Below are 23,796 nucleotides of genomic sequence, written 5' to 3'. Positions count from 1 at the left end.
TCAGTTTGGGGCGAAAGTCAATTTTCTCAAATTATTTGCTTGGTTAGTTCTGTGGCTTCCCCGCCCGAAAATGGCAAAGGCGCAAAACGGAGAACAGTGCAGTGGCTGAATGGCTCTGGCAGTGGCTTCCTCTTCATTATCTTCACGAGCACAATGGGTTCTGTGGCCTTCCACTTCTGCTTCGTCTCTGCTGCAACTCTTTGAGTCGAGTTGTGGCGTGGGGCAGGGCAGAAACAATGCCACGGCACTCGTCTCTGGTTTAGTTATACTTATGAAATATGGAATTGGTGTCCCATCATCGCTCCAATTTGGAGAACTGACAACTACCGACAGCTTTACCGTGGCACAGCGTATCGATTGTCAAATTATTGTCGTTTTGCGGCTGGGTTTTAGAAGGGAATATTCTATCTGAGTGTTGGAAAATTGTCAGTGTTTTCTGAACGATCTGAGCTCAAAAATTTAATCAGGCTTTCGCTGGAGCCTGCGTGGGTGCGTGTATCGATGTCGTTAAGAACACGATAATGATGTCTAAGTCGCAAAATCCAATAATGAAAATTAATTTCACGCGCACAGAGGAGGAGCCGGTCGGGAATGTTGCCACAAGCCCTAAAGCAATTTATGCCAATTTGGCAAGTAGTGGTGTGAAAAGGGGGAGGGAGAAGAGGGAAAGAGAATGAGCGAAGGATAGAGAGTAAAGCACAAAGAGAGTAACTGAGAGAGAGAGAGAGAGCATGTGGGCGTTCGAGAGTGGGAGAGGGAGAGCGGGAAGCCTGGTTACACAGGCACTTCCATGACTGAAATATTTTTGCCACCTGCAGAATTCCTATTGACAGCTGGGTCGGGTTATATCGTGGGATGGTTTGTGTAGAGTAGGGGGAGAGCGCTGTGCAAAATTCACGTTTGATTTTGAAGCGTTTGCAGCAGAGTGTTTTTCAGTGTATGTGTGTGTTCGTATGGGCATACGTGAAATTTTTGACAGTTATTTTAATGAAATTATGCGAGCACACACTTTCACACATATTCAACCACTTCAGCAGTGGAACTGGGGTGGCTTTGCTCTGTGAGTTTTTTGCCATCAGCTGTTAGAGGGTGGTGGCAGGGGTTGCTTGGTGGCTGCCTGGACTGGTGCTATTCACTCCATATGTAGGTTAATCATATGCATTTCTGAGGCTTTGGCGGTGCGGGCAACGTTTTGACACACAGCATTTTGGTTATTTAATTAGCACCTCCTGCACCAAACATTAATGAAAGTTTATCAAAAGAACACGTCAGAAAATTATAATTAAAATAATGTTTGTTCAACACAAGAAATTTAGTGAAAAGTATTTTAAAGAGTAGATAATATGTATGTGGATTAATGTAGATAATAAATAAGAATGTACATAATTACATACATATGGAGGTATGTACATAGTAGTATGGCTAGTATGGTTATATTGTTCTAAATTATTTGAGTTAAATACATAAATAGTTACATATGAATGTAAAAGAAGCCAAACAAGCCACTCGAACTACCATTTTTATTTGCTCCTTTTGCAATTTAAGTTTATTTTATCGAGTGTGTCTTCCCCTTCCCTCTGTTTTTTCTGCCCCTTTGACTCCTGTCATTCATTATGCCATGTCGTCTCTCGTGGGCCTTGTGTGTCATCGACTCGACTTCTCCGAGCCGATATCTACCTTCAGCCAGCCCAAGTGGCTGCACAATCCACCCAAAAATTGTCGCACTGCTGAAGGAATTATCCCCAAGGGTGTCACCGAGCACATGTTTTGGGGCGGCGAACAGAAAGCAAACTTTTATTTGATACGATTTTGATTTGCGTCGTCAGACAATGTCAATGTCTATCCGTGTTGCTGTCTCCCCCTTGGAAACAATGACAATGTCACGAGAAGACATCACCAGAGTATTGGGAGACAGGAGACAGGCAGACAGCACCCTGGCGACAGACAAATGCGCCAAAAGTTTCAAGTGCATTTTCTTTTTTTGCTGATCATTTTTGAGTAGATTTTTTTTTGGTTATTTGATTTTCTCATCGAGATTGGCCGTTGGCGGAGAGATACGGAAAAAGGGGCACCGCTAAAGTTAACGCTACATTTAATGCCAATGACAAAACAAATGCGGCAACGTGTGAGGAATTTTCAAGTATTCCTTCTCTCACCTTTCCCCTGACAACCAGGAAGACAGCGTATAATTTTGCATATTTTATTCTTGCGGGCTAATAGAAAATTTTCGATTTGATTTTTCTTTTCGGATGCGGATAATTGGCTGTAGAATTGCACACAATTTGTTTCCATTTTCGTATTTAGTTGTGGTATACTTACTGCTCAAAGTAGGGAAATTTCAAGGTTTTGAGAATTTTTGAAACAGCTGAGGGAGGGAAAATGGACAAGATGTGATTTTTGCATCTTTATAAACTAGAAATAAGTCAGAACTATTTGGCTAACATTCAGTTATACTTTAACATGATTTTGGCAAACAAATTGAAAAATTATGCATTTAAATTGAATTTTTCGGAATTCAAAAGCTTTGACAGGCAATAATTTAATTTTTGCTCGTTTTGTTTGGCAAATTTACTGTCACAAAAAATCGCTGTCATGCTGTAAATATTTATTATTTTTGTGGGGAATGTGCCTTTGGAGTAGAAGAAGCGTGCCAAAAGTTACCAAAATAGCAACATAAGTATTAAAAAGATACCAGATAATTAAAGGAAATATTTTAAAATAATAAGAAAATAAAATAATACATTATAGATAAGATTGTTCCCCTTTTTTGCTTAATCTTCCTTATTTTCTTGTCCCTCTTCTCGCCTATTTTGTAGAGCATTCATTACTTCGACCTGTTCCAAATTTCTTTATTTGTTTTCACTTTCCCTTCGTTCTGATTCTTTTTTTCGTGAAAACTGCGCACGTATTTGTCGTTTCCATTACAGTTTGTGCTGATTTTGATTTGCTGCTACCTGCTCCCCACTCTCTGCCTGCTCTTTGTCCCCTGCTCCCTGTTCTGTCTGCTCCCCTGCTCCAGCCCCCTGCCACTGTCAGTCAATCTCAAATTTAATGAATCCGTCAGGTCCGGCAGTTTCAGTTAGTCATTACGTCAACACTTTGCCAGACAACTGTCCAGGGGGGGGGAGTGTGGAAGGGACTATGGGCGTACCAACACCTTCACCGCGCACACATTGGAGTTATATGTTTTGTTCGAGTCACGTTTGTTGCTGCTGCTGTTACTGCTGAAAATGTTCTCCTTTTTTTTACTTTTGTTGCCAGCTCCTCACACACACTCTCGCATAGGCAATTTTTATCAGCAGGTGTGTGGGGGTGTGCGGGTGTGGGGCGTGGCACATTTGTCATACTCAAATTTAAAATTCAATTTACTTGCGTCATAAATTTAATAGCAAAGGGACAGCCCCACATTTCAGTTGATTTGACGTCCAAATACGTAGGGAGGGGTCTTCCATCAACCCAGCGAATGGATCCTTCAACCAAAAGGGTTTTGAGAGTTATGAGAGTTATCCCTGCTAAGGTATACCCCTCTGAGACAGTGTTCTATGTGATCGCATTAGCCTGAAAAGTATCATAAAAATGTTTGGGAATATTTTTTTGATTGGAATCAATGGAAATAAATTTAATCAAAGGCCAACCATAGAACTCTTAACGGGGGAAGCTATATGGCTTTTTTATGCTTAAACGAGAGCACATTTTTCCCACCCCCCTTCTTTCACGCATTCATTGCAGCTGGCAGCTCGTTAGGCATATACAACATTCTGTAATTGCTAAGCTTGTAAGATGTTTATAAGACCTTTAATCCACACACACAGCGAGTCGCACATACATTCAGACAGTCCAGAGCAGAGCAAAACCAAAGCAAAAAAAGGAGCCGAGCAAATCTAAGACCAACCACAAGGCGTATACGTAATATGCTAAACAAAAGTGCGCCAATTAGAAGGGCAAAATTTTCAGTTTTTAAGTCCTGTGTGTGTCTTTCTCTCACAACTAAATGTGCTCCAGCAACCGCAAAAGCCAGAAAGTTGATTTCTTAACAACAACTGCCTGCCCATGCCCTTGCCTTTCGAGTTGCCGGGGCAGGCACCACAGACCGCCCAAAATGTCAGCCTTAGACAGTCGCCGAAGTCGGAGGAGCCAGCTCTACTTTTCTAAGCCAAAAAATGTTGCAGCAAGCAACCACAGACCACACAGCATTAAGCTAAAATGAGTGTGAGTAGATGTGTGACACGGTGTGTGTGTGTTTTTGTGGGTTTTGTGTGTTGTCAGTAACTTGTCTACTTGTTGTCTGTATCGTGAGGCAGTTTTTTGCACCCACTTTTAAGATACAGAAGAGAGAGTAGGAGTAGGAGTTCGATTGTGAGAAGTAGTACACATGTATGAGGGTCTGACTGCGAGCTTATACAAAAGATGAATGCATTTCAAATGAAGACAGCAAGAGGCAGGTCCAAATGGGAATTTGTATTTACCGTTAACAAACTTTGGGATAACGATGACATGGTGAAGCGGGTTGGCCGTGCCATAACTTTCTTCGTAACTTCAGATGGGGGAACGCAACTTGACTTTTGATGTAATAATAAAAAGAATGAATTGCTTTAAATATGAATGCTATATCTACTATACTATTAATAGTGGCTATGGCTATTAATATAAGACACACCAAACGATAATAAAAACTACTAGGATTTTGACGCTGAAAAATTCTATCCAATCAATTTATTTACATCAAGCTCGTATATGGTATAATAATGGACCCGAACAGAGCACCTAATCTTCGCTGCAACCCACTGGAATTATATTCATATTTGTGTGTATATCGCTGCCTTTCGTTTACATATGTACATATGTATGCATTAATGTACATATATTTGATGTACACTTTGTGAACAAAGTTTTCAAACCGAAATTTTGTAATGGAGTGGTGAAGAGAGGTGGCAGGCCGAGTGCGAGGGAAATATTCTGATTTGCGTCTTGTCACGCAGAAATAAAGCTAAAGTCCATTTTAATTGAGTTTTTACTTATGTTGGAAAATGCTTTTCGCAAAACTGTATGACAGCAAGAGAAAATCTGCAGAAGGCTGGACAGAGAAGATGGGTGGAAACCCCAAACCTCATAGAACTGAACTGAACTGAACCGAAGCGTATGAATGTCGTAATAAAATGCATTTTTAGCCATTTTGTCACATGAATTTGATTTCATTTAGATTTGGATTCGGCTTATGGCAGGCAGTCGGGCATCAGGCAAGGGCAGCAGGCCATATCAAATGAAATGAAATGAAATAAAAGGAGATGTGAATGCGAATGAAATGGCATGGAATCTGCCTCTCTCTCTCTTGATCTCTGTGGCTCATATTTTATGGTCGAATATGGCAGTTAAATTGGGAGAGACACCAAGCATGAAGTATTTTCATGGAAATATGGCAAAGTTTTTCGAGCTGCCACCCCACCCATTCCAGTAGCAGCCGCAGCCGCATATTTTTCTTCTCCTTCTTCACAGTTGTGTATGACAAAGTTTTCCACCGCCTTGTGCTTGTTTTTTGCACGTGCAACGTTTGATATCAAAGGAAACAACTGGCAAGATTTCCATTGAGAAGACTTCCACAGTACCCCACAGACTCCGCCCCGCCTCTAGTCCGCTTTCGCCGCTTCAATTGAAAGACGGCGACGGCTGCTTTTAATGTTTCTGTTTTTCCGTTGTTTCATTTTTATGATACCCTGACTGAGGGTAGCATTATTTTTCGTAGAAGTTTGACATGCAGAAAATGAAAGAGCAGTTGGTCCTGCAGTTTGTCTTATTTTTATATGTTTCAATTACATATTTTTTATTTTTGTCGTGACTTTTTCCAAAAGTTGAATCATTTTTGTATTTAGTAATCAAACAGATAAAACAAATTGCAGCTTCCGTGGGTTTCTCTCGATATGTTAGAGCATCCCAACCATCGCTTATTCAGTGACTTATTACTTTGCTTTTTTTTATTATTCTTTAAATTTCTCCCAGTTTCGCAGCACCAGATTGGCGGGGAAAATCTGCGTAATCAACGGCAGTCGGGGCGCAGGAAAAATAAGTTTTGCCGCAAAAATAAATAAATAAATAACATTTTGTATAATAAAATGCAGCCGTACTGAGGCTGGAGGGAGGAATGGTGGAGTAGTGTCGGGGAAAACCACAGGAAGCATAAATTTTGTTATTTTTGGCAAGGAGGCCAAAGGAGGGTAAGGGAAAGTGTGGAGTGGCAAAGAGGAATCTGGTCGATGCTGGTCGAACCATTGATGTGATTAGGCCATTCGCTTGGACGGAAATTATTTAGTTTGACAGGATGCTCAGGTCTTGAAATGAAAACAACGTGTTCGGAATTTTCGGTACAGAAATTTAATTCAAAATTGAAATTTGAGCGTTGAAAGAATTTTTAAATAGATGGAATAACATTTTTTTAAGCAGCATTAAAGACAACAAATTATATAAATTAAGAAGACAAAAATGCTCCATAAACTACTTTTCACGTGCAGATCAACCTTTAATTAAGTGAGGTTGACTGTCCATGGTTAAGCCTTGACCTGTGGATCTTTGAAAGAATTTATTGTAATAATTCTAGCTACTTCTCTGGGTTAAACCTCACACATTTACTCAAACTATCCAACCCACAATGGATATCCTCATCTTTCCGTATGTAGATACATATATCCCCGTTTCTGTGTCAGTTTATCGGCTATTCAACTCCCAACAGCAACTCCCTGGCATATTTTCCGAATCAATATGCAATGTCCCACAAGTAACGGATTTCAAGCTCTCACTCAGTAAAGGCCACAGAGAGAGAGATAGTTTAGAGGTAGAAAAAGACAGCAATCATATCGGTAGAGAAGAACTGCCTGTTATAAAAGCCTCACACACACAAATATTGTTGGCTATATTGAGGGGCAGGGGAGCATCAGGTGGAAAGAAGCACGGGTAGGGACGCAGTAGGGAGCAGCTTTTCCATGAAAAGCACAAAACTGGGTTAGTTGCAGAGATTTGTACCTTTTCCCCACCACAGTAACCCAAACCCCATGTTGTGCACCTTTTCGCTCTCCCACCCCCACACACTGCTTTCTCAAGCTCTAAAAACAAAAATAACAATTGCAATCCCTAGCGCCCGAGCCCATGGCCCATCCGTTGCTGTCTCTGGCAATGCATTTCAAAACAGAAGCTGCCGAAGAAGCGAAACGCCCCCGACCCGCCACCGCCATATCTGTCAAGTGAGCTGGAAGTGATACGGATACGCAGCAAAGGAGAGGGAGAGAAAGAGAGGTGGAAAGAGAGGGAGACTGGAGTGGGAGAGCGAGCCAAGTGAACGACATCGAACGCTGAGCGTGTTCACGTGCAAAATTGCAACGATTCCCCAGCGAGTTTTCGGTTTCTCTCATCCTTCTTCATTCTCCATTCTCAATTTTTTTCTGCTGCTGCTGCCCAAAATCCGAATTGGCTTGCTTCAAGCTGTGTGTTCTTGTATGTACATACATATGAATGTAGGTTCGTATTGTGTGTGTTATGTAGCCGTGCATTGCGTGCGTATGCTTACATATAGCTGGCAGTGCAACACGAGTTGAATTTGGCGTGTGATCGATGTGGGTGTGCGAGAGTGGGGAAGCGGGATAGCCGGTTGTGTGCTGCCAAAGATTTTAATCAGCTGTTGTCGCTCCTGATTATGTCCAGGCCAGTGAAAGCCGATCGGCTGCGGTCACTGACTGCGCGCCGGCTATCAGCCAGCAGAGCCGCTACGATTTCCCTGGCCAGCCATATATGTATGTATGTTTCGCACACAGACACGCAGGGAGGCGCACAGATGCACTTAGTTAGTGCACACGAAGTCGGAGATTGCGAAAAACCCTGCAATATGTGGGACACAGTGAAAGCTGCCGTGTCCAGGCTGAAAGTTATTAGTATAGGATTTGGAAGAACGTTAGCCAAGCAATGTTTGATGAAGTTTTTTGTGAAGAGTCTATATGCTCATCCTCTATATCATCCCCCGATATCTGGGAGGATAAGGATATAAACTTGTACTTTGGGTTTCAGCCTGTATATCACATTTAGGTACCTTTTCAGCATAATTGCCTCTTTCTTCTGTCGCATGTCAACTCTGATTGTCTTCCTTCTGGCACTTCCCAAAACATCATCCCCCATAAACGGACTTCTCTCAGTCTCTCTCTTTCTGGCAATCCCCTTAGGCCTGGTCGCATCCGTTTCCGTTTTGTTCCCTTTGCAGCTGGCGGGCCAAACTCACCGAGGATGAGCTGCAAATGGAATCTTATCTATCTCTTTCTTTCACCTTGACCCCCTCTCACTCTCTATCTCTCGCTCTTACGTGGGTTTCTCACTCCATCGTTCTGGCCACATATTGTTTGTCCACAGTGCAGCGACGCTAAATTGTTTGTCTTCTGTGTGTGTATGGGTAGCTCCCTTCTCAATTCTCCACCCGACACCCGACAGCCCTTTCTCAAAGGGGGTGGCTACACACCCTTCGATGTGCGTGCGATGCCATTAACAATACGCCCAATGCCAAAAACTGGCAAACGCTCCAAATCCATTGTTATTTCGGTGGTCGATTGTTGTTCTTCCGGCTTGCGTGAGCTTAGTGGGGGCAACCTCTACCGCGCCCCCCTGCTAGGCAAATTGTGCAAACAAACAGTGGATGTTCCGTGGCGGTGGTGGGGTTGGGTGTTGAAAGGATGCTGCTGTTGCTGCTCCTCTCCATGCAAAATCGCCATGCGCCACAAATCGCTTCAATTTCTGTTCGTCGGCTTGGGTGGATAATATTGTTTGGGATTGGGCAAAATTTGGGGCAGAACTCGGCCTCGGTTTTGTTTTTTCAGCTCGGTTTGTTCTCAACTGCAACAATCTTATTAACAGTTTGTTGTTCGAACCTAATCAATTACCAACGTAATTACGAACTTTGCTAATCTGCCTCGGTTTGCCCAAAAACCAGGAGAGCCAGGCAGCCACATAGGAAAAGAGAATGATAGTGTGCCACACAATTTTGTTCGTGTTCGCTTTCATGTCCGTGTCCATGTCCTCTCGATTGGGATACACGACATGCTCTGAAACGCATCAGTGGATTGTCGGGGGATACAACTCGTTTCGCTGTCGCTGATGTGGCTCAAATTTCGTGGCCTAAATAGCGATTTGAGCAGCGGAGCATGACAAAAGATCTCATCAAATGTTGGGGATTGTTGAGGTATCCTGATGGTAGTGCTGAAGTTTGGAGTGGAAAGTAAGCAAAAGGAGTTGTCGGATGCAATGGATACTTAGAGGATTTAATTATTCGGAAATAAAAAGACTTTGAGCAAAGTTTTACTCACACTAGTCTTCCCAATAAGGTTTGTTCGTAATAGATAGGAAACAGATTCTTTGGACCTAATTAAATTTTGATTAAGTTTGGAATCCATAACAATATGTTTTCCTAAATCGGTTTCAAAACCTGTTCATTAAAATTTTTAGATCATGTTCAATTAAGTTGTTCAATATTGAACATGATTCAAGTTGTTCAACTTGATTAATCGTACATTCATGTTGAATCCTGTTCAATCATAAACATTCTTTCTCAATCATGTTAAATCATGCTCATTCATGTTGAATCAAGCTCAGTGCTGAATCTTCTCCCATTAATACTCACTTCTTAGTTTATTTCACTGCTGTCACTCTCAGCATCCATATCAATCCACACAAAACTTTCGTGCACGAATCCATAGCACACCATAAATGAATTTGCTTTTATTTGCTGCTCCCAAATGATTGCCACCCCATGTGGAATGTGCGAGTTTCAACATGGCTCTTCAATGGGCCGCTTATCCCTAGCCAACAATCAATTCGAATCCCACCCCTCTCCATGCATTGTGGCTGGGGCTGTTATCTATTGAAGCATTTGTTGGAAATGCCAAAAACTTTTTGCCTTAATCAAATGCCAAAATATTTGAATATGCCAAGACAAAATTATTGCCGTGTAAGCGTGCACCTCTTCTGCCTCCTGCCTTGGATTTGCAGCCCAATGCCTTTTGCTGTCGACGGCATCAGAGGCAACAACTTTTCCACGCATGATTTAAATGGGAGAATAAATCTTGCGTTAAGACTTGGATTTGGATTATGCAATGCCTGAAAGGGGCTGGGGCAGGACGAGACCGGAACAAAGTTGCTGCGTCACGTAGTTGCTAAATTTGTTTACACGTCCTGCCCGGGCATCCTCCTTGGCTTCACAACAGACTTTGCCACCCATGCAGCATGCCACATGACGCACCCGCACCCGGCACCCCGCCTCCACAATTGCCATAAAGTTTCTCATATGCAAATCGCAAGTTTAGCAAAATATTTCGTTTATTGTTGAAGTTTTCTTTAGTTACCCGCTCTCTCTCGCTCATCAACATTCTGTGTTTTTCCTTCTATTTTATTTTCGCTCTTCCGACTTCACTGCGCGAAACTTTTTGCCATCCGCCCACCAAGGTTTTTGGTGCAAGACATTTTTTGATAAATTATCCCCAAATCGTCAGTCAGTTCGGTGCGGGGCGCACATGTAAGTTTATGCCAAAAAATTTAGTTTTTTGTTGTTTTTTTTTTTGTATAAAAATCATGACACCTTTTATTGATTTACTTATTCTGGTTTTAGATGCTTTGGATGTGTTGTGGGTGAGTGAGTTTGAGTGTCTGTTTGGGGTATATTAAATGTATACATATATAATTCCCTCACTTAACTTACTGCTTTTTATCACTAGTATTACGTTCTCGCTATTTTCTTGACTTAATATCGCATCACCAATTATTCGCCACTCACCAAAAGTTTAATTACAATTATTTTCCCAACTGATTTAACATTTTTAGGGGATTTTTGGGGGTTTGAATTCGCTTAACATCTAATCAGAACACACAGCCTTGCTTTGTTTCTCTAAAAAATTACACTTAGCGGCTAATTATTAATTACATTTACACACACACACAAAGAACATGTCGTCGTAATTAAAGTTTTAATCCTAGTGGTGAATATAAGTGTTTGCAGTGAAATTCATTTTAATTTAAAGCCACATCCAGATAGTTTTGTATAAATGCACAACGCGCACGTTTTGACAAAATCCTTACAAAATACATACATCTATGAAGAGAATAGTTATTTTGAAATAAGTTTTTGCGCTTTTCTAATCTCATTCGCTGTCTGATTTGTCAATGCTTTTTTGTGTTCAACTACAACAAAGTGGGAAAACGAATTGCAAACATAATTGCCTACACACTTGAAGGTTTTCTTTGTGCTTAATTTTAATTTTACTTTATAAAATGGGTGTGCTTTACAAGCATACTCATAAAATGGCAGCTGTCTATTTTACAATATTTTTAGATTTCCCCTTTTACCAGATTCTATGTTACAGAGTTTATCATTTTGGTTTCTTGTGTACAGTTTTTCGATTTACAGTTTTTGGTAATTTGTATATACAACACCACTCGGTTAGGCAGCTTCTTCACGATTCAGAGACTTTAAGCGCAGAATATTTACAATTATTTGGGTACCTATGCGTGATTTAAAAACGATTTTCATACATCTAAAAAAAGGAGAGATAATCTATAAAATATTATAATTATTAAACATACATATGTATATGTATATATTTTATGGCTCACTTTTTAACTGTCGGGCAGCAATAACAACATGACTTTGCCTCGCCTCCAAAAGAAAAAGAAGGTCGCATCTGTGGGTTACAAAAATAAAACAAACATTAGTGTTTGCAGGTAAATTTTATAAATTTTAACGATTATACATTTTTATGTACATGTACACTTTCATGTGTAACAGACCAACTAGCAGGAGCGACTTACTAAAATAATAATAAGAACGAATAGGAATGTTTGTGAGACGCTTCGTTAGTATATCTGTACCTTAGGGGTTTATTTCGAGCTTTACATTTTACATCTTAGCACACTTCAAGCGAACGAGTGTGCAAGCGAGAAAGAATGACAGCCACAGACAAGCATAACCAAAGCTGCTGGACGTGGTGGGGGTAGCCACTGAAATATAATTTCTTCATTCCGGCTATAATAATGATCCATCTAATCTAAAAGATGTCACTTCTCTACGGAACTGCGTTTATTGCTTCTTATATCTTCAAAATTGTGGCTGTAGGAGATATTCGCTCTTGTCGGGGCGGAAGGGGCGGGCCGCAATTTCAAAACACACTTGTAACAGGGTGATATTACAGCTGTCTTGATGCAACATTTGGTTGCTGTAACTTTTATAGTCTCTGATATCCAGACGCTCATAAAGACGGACAGACAGGCGGACTGACGGACAGACAGACTTGATTCTGATCAAGAAACCCTATGTACTCTTCGAGTACCGGGTATAAATAATCCACGCAAAAAACATGTGAAGGTCCGTTCCAGTATACACTTTAGCTCACAAAGAAGACTTTTTTCCAACACGGAACAGATCCTTAAATTGGAAATTATAACTTTAAGTTAAAAACAAACGAGAAGGGACGTGTGAGACGCTTTTTACGCTTCACAACTTTTATACCCGGCACTCAGTACTACATCTGCACCTTAGCGGTGTTTTGTCAAATTTTAAATTTTTTCTTCAACTGTCATCTACATCTACAACACTTCTCACACCAACACGCTCCGTTAGCTCGCCGCCCTTCCCTAGACCCACATACTGCAGACTCGCGGCAGAGGCAGTGACCGCACACAAAAAAAAAAAAGAAACAAAAATAAGCTGGAGGACGGAGTGGGTTAAAAGTTGCTGTTTTAAATATCTCATAAATTGGAAAATACGATTAACTGATCCAATATTTTTGATGCATTTTATTTAGTAGGCTTTTTACTACGTGTTCTGTAATGTGAACAATATCTAGTGGTTCGCGATGTCTTCTACAGCTAGATGTAGTCCTGAGTGCCGGGTATAAAAGTTGTGACGCGTAAGAAGCGTCTCACACGTCCCTTCTCGTTTGTTGATATTTTTCTTGTGCATTCGAAACAGAAACAAAACTTTATTTAGATATGTATGCAGGTGTGTGTGTGCGTGTGTTGCGTGTTACAAACGTGAGTGTTTGACAATGTGTCTGTGTATTTTTGTGTGATATTTTAGATACAGAAAAGTATGGCTACATTACGCACTAAAATATACTTCATAAGATGTGCACAAACAGAAAGCAAGGAAAAATATAACTTTGTTACTAAAACACAGACAGTTTCATACAAAAATGATATATTTATATATGTGTGTTTGTAATACCAGAGATGCTGCTGAGAAAAAAATATATAAAAGAATATCAAAAATAATAATGTATAAACTCCATAAATAATGTGGTACTCCAACATACAAAACAAAATTTTCTCCTTTTTTTTTAAATTTCATTTTTTTTTTTTTAGTATTTTCTTTCGATACAATTCGCATATTTAACACTCAGAAGCGTAAGTGGTTGATTAATTATAAGTAATAGGAATAGTAATAATAATGAGTTGTTAGGGTAACAAAAACAATTTGTTTTTTTCAGTATAAATAAAAAGTGAGTTAGTTATGGAGTTTTGGGGTGATAACAAATCAGAGAAGTAAAAGCTAATTATACGCGGCAGCGTATAGATTGTATATTATATATAATCCATTGAACAAAACAAGTAACTTGTAACCACAACTAATATATATGTATATACCATTTAATGGGCATATATTTATTATATTAAAGAACTTCATTGTGACTTGAAACATAATCAAAGAACAAATCAAAACAGATAATAAACTGCGCATAATTAAAAAGTGTATCGGAAATATCAAAATAACTTACAAACTAACACTCTGAACAGATCGTGTGTGTATTTATCCTTTTTTTTTTGTTGAATTTTTGTGTGGTTTGCTTAATGTTTTGTCATGATCAAAATGTGTACAAAATATTTTAAGTTTAATAAAAAAAGTTTTGGTTTAACCAACTCGTACGACATTTCAAAAAAAAAAAATAGAAAAAAGAGTCGTATTAGATGTGGGTGAGGGTCTTGTGAGGGGCGTAAGAGTACTTTAACAGAAAGTAAACTACAACTAAAGACTAATAGTAATATTTTCTTGGGTTTGTTTTCAGTTTTTTTGTTGTTTTGTTTTTATCGATTCTACTTCAAACATTCAACGTGCTTAAAATTTAAGTGTTTTTCTTGCTGTCTCTATTTGGCACGGATTTCATGTTGTTTTTTTTTTTGATTTTAAGATTATTATTATTTATTATACGTACAACGTTGGCATTTGCATCTCTTTATCGGTATACTTGCGATGCGCGCGCTCTACACGGGAAACTCTCATCATTCAGTGACTAATCCATTTGACAAATCTTTTGTATCTCATTTTTGCTTGCTTGATTTCTACTTTTATTTTCTTTTGTTACTTCTCCTTGTAGATTATCGGAGGTGTACTACCGATATTCCGTTGCTTCGTTGCGCCCTGTCTAGTAAGGCTTGGAGGCATCCTTAGGCTTCTTGAGCTGCACCTTCAAGCGCTTTGTGCCCACCTGGAAACCATTCATGGCCTTGATGGCCACCTGGGCCGAGTCTGGATTATCGAACGAGACAAAGCCAAAGCACTTTGATAGACTGGTCTGCTTATCGATAAACACCTTGGCCGATATGACATTGCCAAAGGGCAGGAATGTCGAGGCCAGATCCGTATCGGTGAATTCCTGCGGCAGATGGTAAATGAATAAGTTGCATCCCTCTGGGCCTGTAAAGAGAAGGCAATTAAATAAAGAAAATTAGTCTTCAGTTGTAATAGTTTTTAAGGGAGCTACAAGCTCCACGCTCCCAACTAGAAACGTTTTCCTATTTATAATTGTCTAATTAGCTCATATTTTTATCTACTTCTGTTTGCACCTTGCAATAGGTAATTAATAAACAAAATCACCCGCCCATTAGACCTCAAAATTGAGACTGAATGTTGGAGCAGACAAAGGCTGAAATTACATATATAAAGGCTACAGGCAGGGGCAGAATGAGTGGATTTGCAGCTGATTGCCGAAACGGATGCGGACACTCTTAACAACCCGTGCTAGAAGGGCTTTACCTCGCTCTCGCTCTCTTTCCCTCTCAGTCACCCTGTAATGCCACCCTCTCTTTCTGCCAACTGTCCATCTACGTGTGTGGGTGTGACATTTTGTTTAGCAGCACGTGCCGGGCTCTGCTCAACATCATCATAATAATCATCATCCCCTTGCTCTCCCGTTTTTGCTGTCGCTGCTCTGCCGCTAATGCTGATGCTGTTTCTGCCTCTGACTCTGTCACATATTAACGGGACACGCGCGCCTCATGCTGCGGTTGCACTTTCCGTGCAAATTACTGTCAACGTCAGTAGCCCATGAGCAAGCAGTCAGCAGTAATACACCCCTTCCCAGCAGCTAAAGCGGAGAGGGAGAGCAGAGGTGGCATAGCAGAGACAGAAAGAGTGAGATGGCTGGCAAAGCAGTGCTGAGAGCAGAAAGAGAGCAAGCAACGTCAGCAGTTTCGTTTTCCCTTTTCACTGAAGCTTTTTAATGACAGCAAAACGCTTGAAACGTCATTCGGCGGGCGTCGACATGATGCGGTTTTTCAATTTTATTCAGGCTGAAACCTGAAAAACACATACAAAAACCAAAAAAGAAAGGTACGAATCACAATAACGGTAGCCTCATAGTAGATACAAGGGGGGATGGTGAACCATGTAAAGCATACCAGCCAAGAGTCGGTTTACATGAAAGGAATTAACGGCTCAGCAGACAACACACACTTGACCCTGACGATCCTTCCAACCTTTCCGAGTTTTTTAAGTTTTATGAGAATTCTCTACAGAAAAGATAATCAGCGAATTCCCTAGCTCTCTGCTACTTTAAGTCTGCCTTTGATACCTTCTCTGCCTGTTGCAGCAAGCTTATCATTAATCCATAATGATTATGGCAACAATTTCAGTGCTTTTCAGATACTTTGATGTTTTCCCAGAGCCATAGCCCACAGCTACAGCCTATCCGAGGCACACACATATGTATGTATGTATGTACATATAGTAATCAGATATGATTGTTGATGTTCGCCATACGCCCACTCAATCCTGCTCCTGGTCTGTGCTGAGCCTAGGGACAGGCAGGCTGGTAGGCAACTCCATCATCGTTTGCCAGAAGCGCTATTGATATATCACATTGATATATGACTTTGTCAAATGGCCTCAGTCCCTGTTCCTGCTTGCCCCACTGCTGGCCTGCTGCTTGCTGCACTCCTCTGGACAACCCACAGTCGCCTCCTCTGCACTCCTCTCAAGGTACATAAACTGACTGCTGACAGATTGCCTGACGCTGATGCGATTACAAATTGAATGGCGAAGAAAGCCGCTCCTAAGGCTCCTAAGGCACGCCTTGAGGGCCAGCAAGCCAGCACTGAGGACTCGATGACTCAGTCAGTATTTTAATATTAATTGACTTATGGACACGCTGTTGCTGTTGCCGCTTTGCTCTGCTTTGTAATTTTGCACACCTATCAATTAATTTAGTCTCTTCTGCGTGTGTGAGTCCTGCCTGGAGCGTCGAGAGGAGTGAAGAAAGTCCAATTAAAACTTCTTCTATCTATTGAATTACGCGCCTAACAGGCGACACGTGTGGCACCAAAGCGCGCGACACCAGCCCAGCTCAAACGATATATAATTAGATGAAAGAGATCGAAAGAGGGAATGAGCGAATGAAAGGGTGGGGCACAAAGGCATTGGTAAAGATGTTGCCAAGGCAACAAATGAAAGACTGCTGGCCGTCGAAGAGAGTAACGCAGAAATGGTGGAGGCAGCTTCTAGTATAGGTTAATACCTTCAATGATATCTACTTAGCTTAGTAAGTTGAAGAAATATAAACAAAATAAATAAGACATCAACTAAGGGAAATAATCACACAGAGTGGCAGAGAATTGTCTGAAGATCTGCGCAGTTCTTGCAGAAACTTTAGCTGTAGAAATATTATCCCCAAATTTAGTTAACTGCCAAACTTGAAATGTTTTTCGCTACACTTTTCCTACCACCATAAATATATGTATGCAATGGCATTTTCCCTTTTCCCCTACACACACACAAACAAACTTTCTGTTTTGTTTTTGTCTGACTGCTGAATTTTTTTGTGAGTGCGAAAAGCGATTTCCTATATTGCATTTTCCTTTTCCGTTCAGCACAGATGCGCCATCCGACTTGGCAAATGTCTGTATATCTGTATGTCGTCTGCCACAGAGCCCGCCCGCCCTATTGATACACCCAGATACAGATATTCAGTTGCAATGGGCAATGGGAAACGGCAGAGTGTTATGTCCTTTTGAAACATATTTTTTCGCCATTTCTTGGCTGTCGCGCGTACATTGCAGGAGGAAGCAGGTGGAGGCGGAGCACAGGCGCTGCTGTCTACCGTCTTGTCGTGACCCTCTCAAGGGCATAAGCGAAGCGGAGCCAAATGGAATCTGTGGCATAGTCTAAGTCTACAAAGTTCCAGTTACTGCAGACGTCGTTTTTCGTTTCCTTATTCGTAGTCGTATCTGGTGGAACTTTATTGATTTTAATCCGAGCTTATATGTGACTTTACACGGAGAGAAATTAAGGGAAAAATATATAAACAAATGGAAGAGGCATTCAAATTCGTGGAGTTACTCGTAGTATTATTCCGAAATGTATTCCTCTATTTTGGCAAGTCGTAGGTCACCTCGTTCCACAGTCTCTACCATCAGCATAAGTCGAAAATCTTTAGACTTCCTATGCCGTCTGACAATCTCTCTCTCTATCTGTTTTTTCTCTCTTGGGTCCTCTCTCACTGTGTTATTTTATATTCTAACTTCCGGCTTATGCACATGACTTTAATCCGTGCTGCATCCGAATGGAGAGACGACCGCTGCCGCCTTAGGGTCACCCAGCCATGCCATTGCCATGCCATGCCATGGGATTTCCGTCGTCTGTCACTGTCATATTTGTTGCCGCCTTCCTTCCGTCCTCTCTTCGGAGAGAGAGAGAGAGATAGCCTCCTAATACTCCTACTGAGCCTTTTCCTCCTGAGCCTCCTTCAACGAAATGCTTCTCCTCCTTCTATTGCAGCTTTTGTGGATCTCCTCCTTTAAAGAATTATATTTATTTACTGCACATATGTATGTAGTTCTGGGTGGGCTGCTCCGTTTAGTAATATTTTTTTCCTTGCTGTAGCCCTTGCTCTGCTTCCTGCTTCATTTTGCCTGCCAGTCGTCTGGGCCGGGGCTGTCTTGTCTACATGCTTATAAGTTGTTTCCTGTCCTTTCTATGCTCTCACTCTGCACATCCGTATACCAAGTACATCTCCCTGCTCCCTCCTTGTTGTGCTGCTTGTCGCCGTTTAAAAAATTGGACATGTTGAGAATTTATGTATTTACGCCCAACCCCGACATTGTTGATGCAGTTTTTCCAAACGAATCTGACATTTTTAAGAATTTCTCAAATATATTTTCTACTCTCACTTTCGCCTAGAGTTCGATTTGAGGAATATATTAAAAGTGGGGCCGCCTAAAATAGAAATCGGCAAGAAAAATGATAATAAATAAATATAAACCATTGTGCAAAGGATATTTAAGCTGCTTAGAGAGGGAATATATAATCTAACAAATAGCTTAAAAAAATACATTTGGGTATTCAACATGTAGATATTGCATAAAAGCAAAATAAAAGATAACTTTTTACAGCTTACAGTTACATAAGATACGCTTTCTGGACCATATTAAAAGTTAAGTTTGTAAAGAGTAAAACTGTGGGTAAAATACTTAGTATAACCAAAATGAAAACAATAATTCAATACAATTATAATATAAATAATATAATACAATTTTGAATAATATGCAACTATTTTTTCCCCTTCAAACTGATTTCACCTACATATATACTTTGCTCTATTTTCTCTAGACATTTAACTGCAGGGTTTACCCCACATTAAAGAGTTAAATACGTCCATAAAATCTTCCAATTATTTTAGACAGTTCCACTGACACCCATAAGCTGTGAGGTCAGTTGTAAAATATCCATTTGGATTAATACGCAATCCCCCTGCCCACACCCCCTGTAATTATAGTCATGATTCCAACACACACAACCACTCTCTCTATCTCTCTCTATCCCTCTAAGAAGCTCCTCCAAGTCATCTGGAATAGTTTTTCAAAATCTAACCAACCGAAGGAAACATGGCAGCTCACATTTCGCATCGAGCAATTTATTTTGCTGTACGAGAACCGAGACGCCCCCATACACACACATACACACTAACAATCCAATACCCCTTCATGACGTGTATTTGTTGTTGTTGGTCATGTGGGAATTTTCGGCGACGTCATAAGTCACAACAGCAGCAGGGCAAAGCAGGCGGACAGCAGAGCAAAGAGGAGAAAGATTCACATCAGCAGCGGAGTCAAACGGTAGGAAGAGAGTCACGGGAGCATAAAAGGAGGATCCAGAAGTCACTCAACTGCAAAAATATACCTCACATTCTCTCTTGTCCAAATACAAAAACGTACTACGTACATACACACATACATACCTACATACATATGTATGTATATGATGATACTCTCTCTTGCTCTCAGGCTGTGTGAAAGGTTTGGGTTGTTTGCTTATGGAACCGGAAATATAGCAAAAAGTGCAATGCCAAAACATTTTCCGTTGCATTTTTTGTTTGCCCACTCCTACAGAGTCTTGGCTGCTCCGGCAACTTTAATGTTATGTGTGCCAAAGCACTCATACATGTAAAAATACAAATACAGATAGATACATTCTACACACATCTGGTGTGGAGCTGCAATATTTCCTTCGATATTTCCCCGACATCAACATCGACGTCTGACTAATGGAATTGTGTGTCATGTGTGTGTAATATTTACACTGTGTCAAAAGCTGATAAAAATTTAAGCTCCGCCAAAATTCTGCTCATAAATTCACATCTTAGACATGTGTGGAAGATAGCTGGGGAGTAGCAGGATGCATGTACTACAAGATGATTGATCTTATTGATTTTTCCATCTCGTGCAAGTAACATTTGCTTCTTGGCTGTTGGGAGCTTATGACATTGAAGGATTTGTGTCAGCAAAAGCATTCGATTGGTGGGATTAGATGAGTGTAAGTGGGATATATACATACATAGATAGAGATAAAGGATAGAGGATACGGGGTACGGGATAGGAATTAGAGTTGAAGGCATCCTGAAGCTGCTGCTGCTGGGGGTTTAAACACAGTTTTATTTGTTAGCGAGGGGAGAGACGTCCAATGTCTTGTAAGATTTATTTTTTTTTTTCATTCTATTCAAAGGATATGCTTCCTTTGCACCACCATCATTAGTATCTCTTCTATCCCCATCAACGTGAATTTTAACTGAATTCCAAATCCCATATCTCTCAGCCAACTGCATGGCGCATAGCCATTTGATGGATGACTCTTTACAATAAAATAAGCCCCGCATCTGCAGCCCATCTCCATCTCCCACCGCTGCTCCATCTTTTATCTTCCACTGCAGCTGCTCTTAAAAAAAAAAAAAAGCCAACGACGAACAATGGAACAGAACTAAAACTAAGTAGATTAGACAGACACATCCACAAAATGTCCACGACAGAATAGAGGTGGGGGGGCAATGAACAGACAACAGTGAAGAGAGAAATAAAAAAAACCACATCACGAACGAATGACGCTGACAGCAATGAGCGGGTTAATGCATTTGATGCTGCATCAGCAGAACGTTAACAAATACGACTGCAGCGGCGAAAGAGAAAATAAAATTTGCACTAAAAACGAAGTGCGAATGTTCTAACAATTGTTGCACAATTTTTTTAGAACTATAAAAAAAATATCGCTTAATAAAAAAAAAGGAAACTTACATAGTTATACATCGAAGGATGTTTCTTTTCTGTTACAAGTTTAAGCTTAGAACTCTCCGAATACCTTCTCTAATTATATATACCTTCTCCACAGTTAGTGTGAACAATCTGCCAGCTTTATGTAACATTGAAGCGAAGCGTCGAGCAAATCGGACTGACACAACCGCAACGGCAGCAGCGGCAGTATTCAGGCATTTGTTACATTTATCAAAATGTCAGCCATTTAGACATTTCTATTCCTCCTATTCCCACGCAGTTTCCACCCAACCCTCACACACCCAGCCCGCACTGAATCCCAAAACCACAAAACCCACCCTCCCCCACTAGCACACTCACCTTCAATCTGCTTGCCCGCAGCGGCGGCTGCTGCGGCGCTCAGGGCCACACTGGCCAGCGGCGATGTGGACAATGCACTGGCGCTCCCAAATTGCGGCAAGCCGGCGGCTGTTGACATATACGCCGATGCCAATGGATTCGGATCGGACCCTGTGGAAAAAGAGAGAGAAAGTGCATTTTAGTTTTGGTATCATGACAAAGTAAATTCGTATTTTAGCTGATTTTTGTTGTTGTTTTGTTGGCGAAAATTACATAACGAAATTATAAATGTGGCTGGGGCACAGTGTGTGGTTTGGTTTTTGGGTGTGTGTGAAAAGGGGAGCTGTAGAGTTGATTTCAGTTTGATTCATTGGCCACTAGTTCGTTTCAATGATTGATGCTTAAATTTAAGGCAGCAAATAATGCGTCTTCTGACACAAAGATTGGTTAAGTACGATTTGAGCCACAAAGTATTATAAATATCGACAACTAAATAGCATAATTTCAAGAATTTCCTAAACCCTTAGAAGGAGGACAGTTGGACTTTCACAAGACATCTTACAGTTTTACTCCACTCTTCAAGCATACATCTTTCACCATATTGAAAGATTTAAAACTGTGGGCTACAAATTATGTTTATAAGAGACGGCACAAATATTCGAATTCTCTTTTTTCCAGCATCTCAAATTTATGGAAAAACTTTTCGAACCCTTTTTTTTGATAAATTTCTGATACAAGTTCATAATTATAATTTAGTTGGTTTCGCGTTTCATCAGAGCGTAATTAGTCATTGAATTTTACACGCTGTGACATGGAGATATTTGATTATATTACAAAACGCACACCCAGACCCAGGCAGGCCACAGAGAAACACGTGCAACAACAACAAACCCAAAAAACACACAAATCTAAAATTAATTTGTCTCCATATGGGGGTTTCTCTTGTTTCCTGGTTTTTGGATTATGTGCGATTTGACGCCTGTTGTTTGTTATTTAGTTGTTGTTGCGTGTTCCGCCATTAGCAGCCGTCATGCAATGCAATTTTGTGGTTTTCCCTCGGCGCGCTCTACCATCAAACATTTACTTTATAGCTTGTGTATGGATGGTCTGGTGTATGATCGCTGTTATTAATGAGTTTTGTAAACGGTCCTGTTTTGTGTGTTGTATTATTGGGAAATTTTCAGCAATGCGGTTGGTCGACAATGCGACGACTGCGACCCCCTACGATGATTTCAATAAACCACATTTGGCTAATAATGAAAATATTATGACTGTGAAAATATACATAGTTGTCAGAAACAGGGAAAAAGAGGGGAAGGAAAATACGGAAAATAGTTTAAGGGTTTTTTAATATAGGACATTGAGACGAAAGTTTAACAGTCGGAGGGGTTTGGAAAAAATAGAATATAATGGAAGAATGGAGAGGCTAAAATAAGCTTTAACTTTACACTCAATAAAAATCATATCTTAAAAAGTAAGAAAAATCTTGAGGTAAGATTTCATAAAATTTCAAGGAAATAGACAAACAATCCTGGAAATCTCGTAACATTTTTAAATCTATTTTTTAATCTAGATAAGTTAAGCTATAAATTCTCCCAACAGTTGAAAGTTTTGAGCAGAGCCACACGTAGATCATCACTAAGATACCAGGTACGCAGCGGAGAGTAAACCACTCACTAGGACGAAGAGAGCGGCGAGCGGCGATTCCAATTATACTAATTAAAGTGCCCATATTTTCCACAATATATAAAAATGGAAACCCGTAAATTTCCAGTCAAATATTTTCCCAAAAGATTTCTGTCAAAATTAATTTAAAAGTTGCAAACGAAAAACTTCAGATATCAGAAAGGTGTTGCCCTCAATTCTTGCAACTTGCGATAAGAAATTGTAATTTAACAGAGAGACCCCGTGCCCAAAACGTACCCGAAAAACTTTTTCTAAGAATTTGAAATGAAAGACAGATGTAGACAAAAAAAAAACAACAAAAACAGAGAGAGGAAGTAAACTTTTGCACATATTTGTGCTGAAAATTGTTTTAATTGTTGTTCAAAGTTTTTGGCAGGGCGAGTGGAATGAAAAAGTCGGTAAGTAAAGCTTGAAATATGCCCCGGACGGGGCCTTAAGCTCATCAAACAGCAAAACAGCAAAAGCCAACCCAACCAGGCTAACTAAGTTGGCCAATAATAATCCACATGAGTGGCCGGGCTGGAGAGTCTGTGAGCGCACAAAAAAAACAACAATCAAACAGTCCAAAAAGAAGCTTTTCCAAATAATGCCTACAACTATTTTCCCCCGGTTGTTGTCTGTTTTTGTATTTGCAAGTTTTTAGTTTACTGTTGGAGAAATTGGTTCCGTTCAGCCGTCGACCTCCTCCTACTTGCTGGCCACTTGCAGGCTATTTGCACACTTTTTGTTCAGACCGTACTTTGTTGTTGCTGTTGTTGATGATTTTGAAGTGCAAAAAGCGAAAAAGTGTATAAACAAACGTAATGGAGAGCTGACTTCCTGAAAAGGGAAATAAACGAAAGTAAAGCAACTGAAAGCCAGCCAGCAGGAAGAACAAAAACGAAGGAGTTCAAAAAACGTGTTGAAACCCTAAATCAGTTTTTTGGGGGCTGGATCTGTGTTGGTTAG

General features: G+C 40.4%; 1 protein-coding gene and 1 long non-coding RNA gene across 5 annotated transcripts in view; both read right to left on the bottom strand.

Moving 5' to 3' along the window:
- Positions 1–10,580: 10,580 nt before the first annotated feature.
- On the bottom strand, positions 10,581–11,679 carry LOC117581916. 2 transcript variants are annotated; one of them, XR_004573690.1, is made up of 2 exons: positions 11,629–11,679; positions 10,581–11,549 (listed from the first exon to the last, which is right to left on the bottom strand). It is a non-coding gene; the product is annotated as an uncharacterized LOC117581916 (long non-coding RNA). The 2 variants fall into 2 exon arrangements; XR_004573689.1 differs by having other exon boundaries at positions 10,581–11,569; positions 11,629–11,658.
- Positions 11,680–14,097: 2,418 nt separating this feature from the next.
- LOC117581678 (CUGBP Elav-like family member 2) overlaps positions 14,098–23,796 on the bottom strand; it is a 95,802-nt gene continuing 86,103 nt past the window's right edge. For all 3 annotated transcript variants that reach the window (XM_034269051.1, XM_034269052.1, XM_034269053.1), the window contains 2 exons: positions 21,184–21,333; positions 14,098–14,704 (listed from right to left, as the gene is read on the bottom strand). In XM_034269051.1, coding sequence (XP_034124942.1) covers positions 14,433–14,704; positions 21,184–21,333 — 422 coding nt within the window. In that variant the 3' untranslated portion in view covers positions 14,098–14,432. The remainder of the gene's footprint in view (positions 14,705–21,183; positions 21,334–23,796) is intronic.

Source organism: Drosophila guanche, unplaced genomic scaffold (genome assembly GCF_900245975.1).
Source record: "Drosophila guanche unplaced genomic scaffold, DGUA_6, whole genome shotgun sequence".
Taxonomy (NCBI): Eukaryota; Metazoa; Arthropoda; class Insecta; order Diptera; family Drosophilidae; genus Drosophila; species Drosophila guanche.
This window is presented reverse-complemented; position numbering and strand designations above follow the sequence as displayed.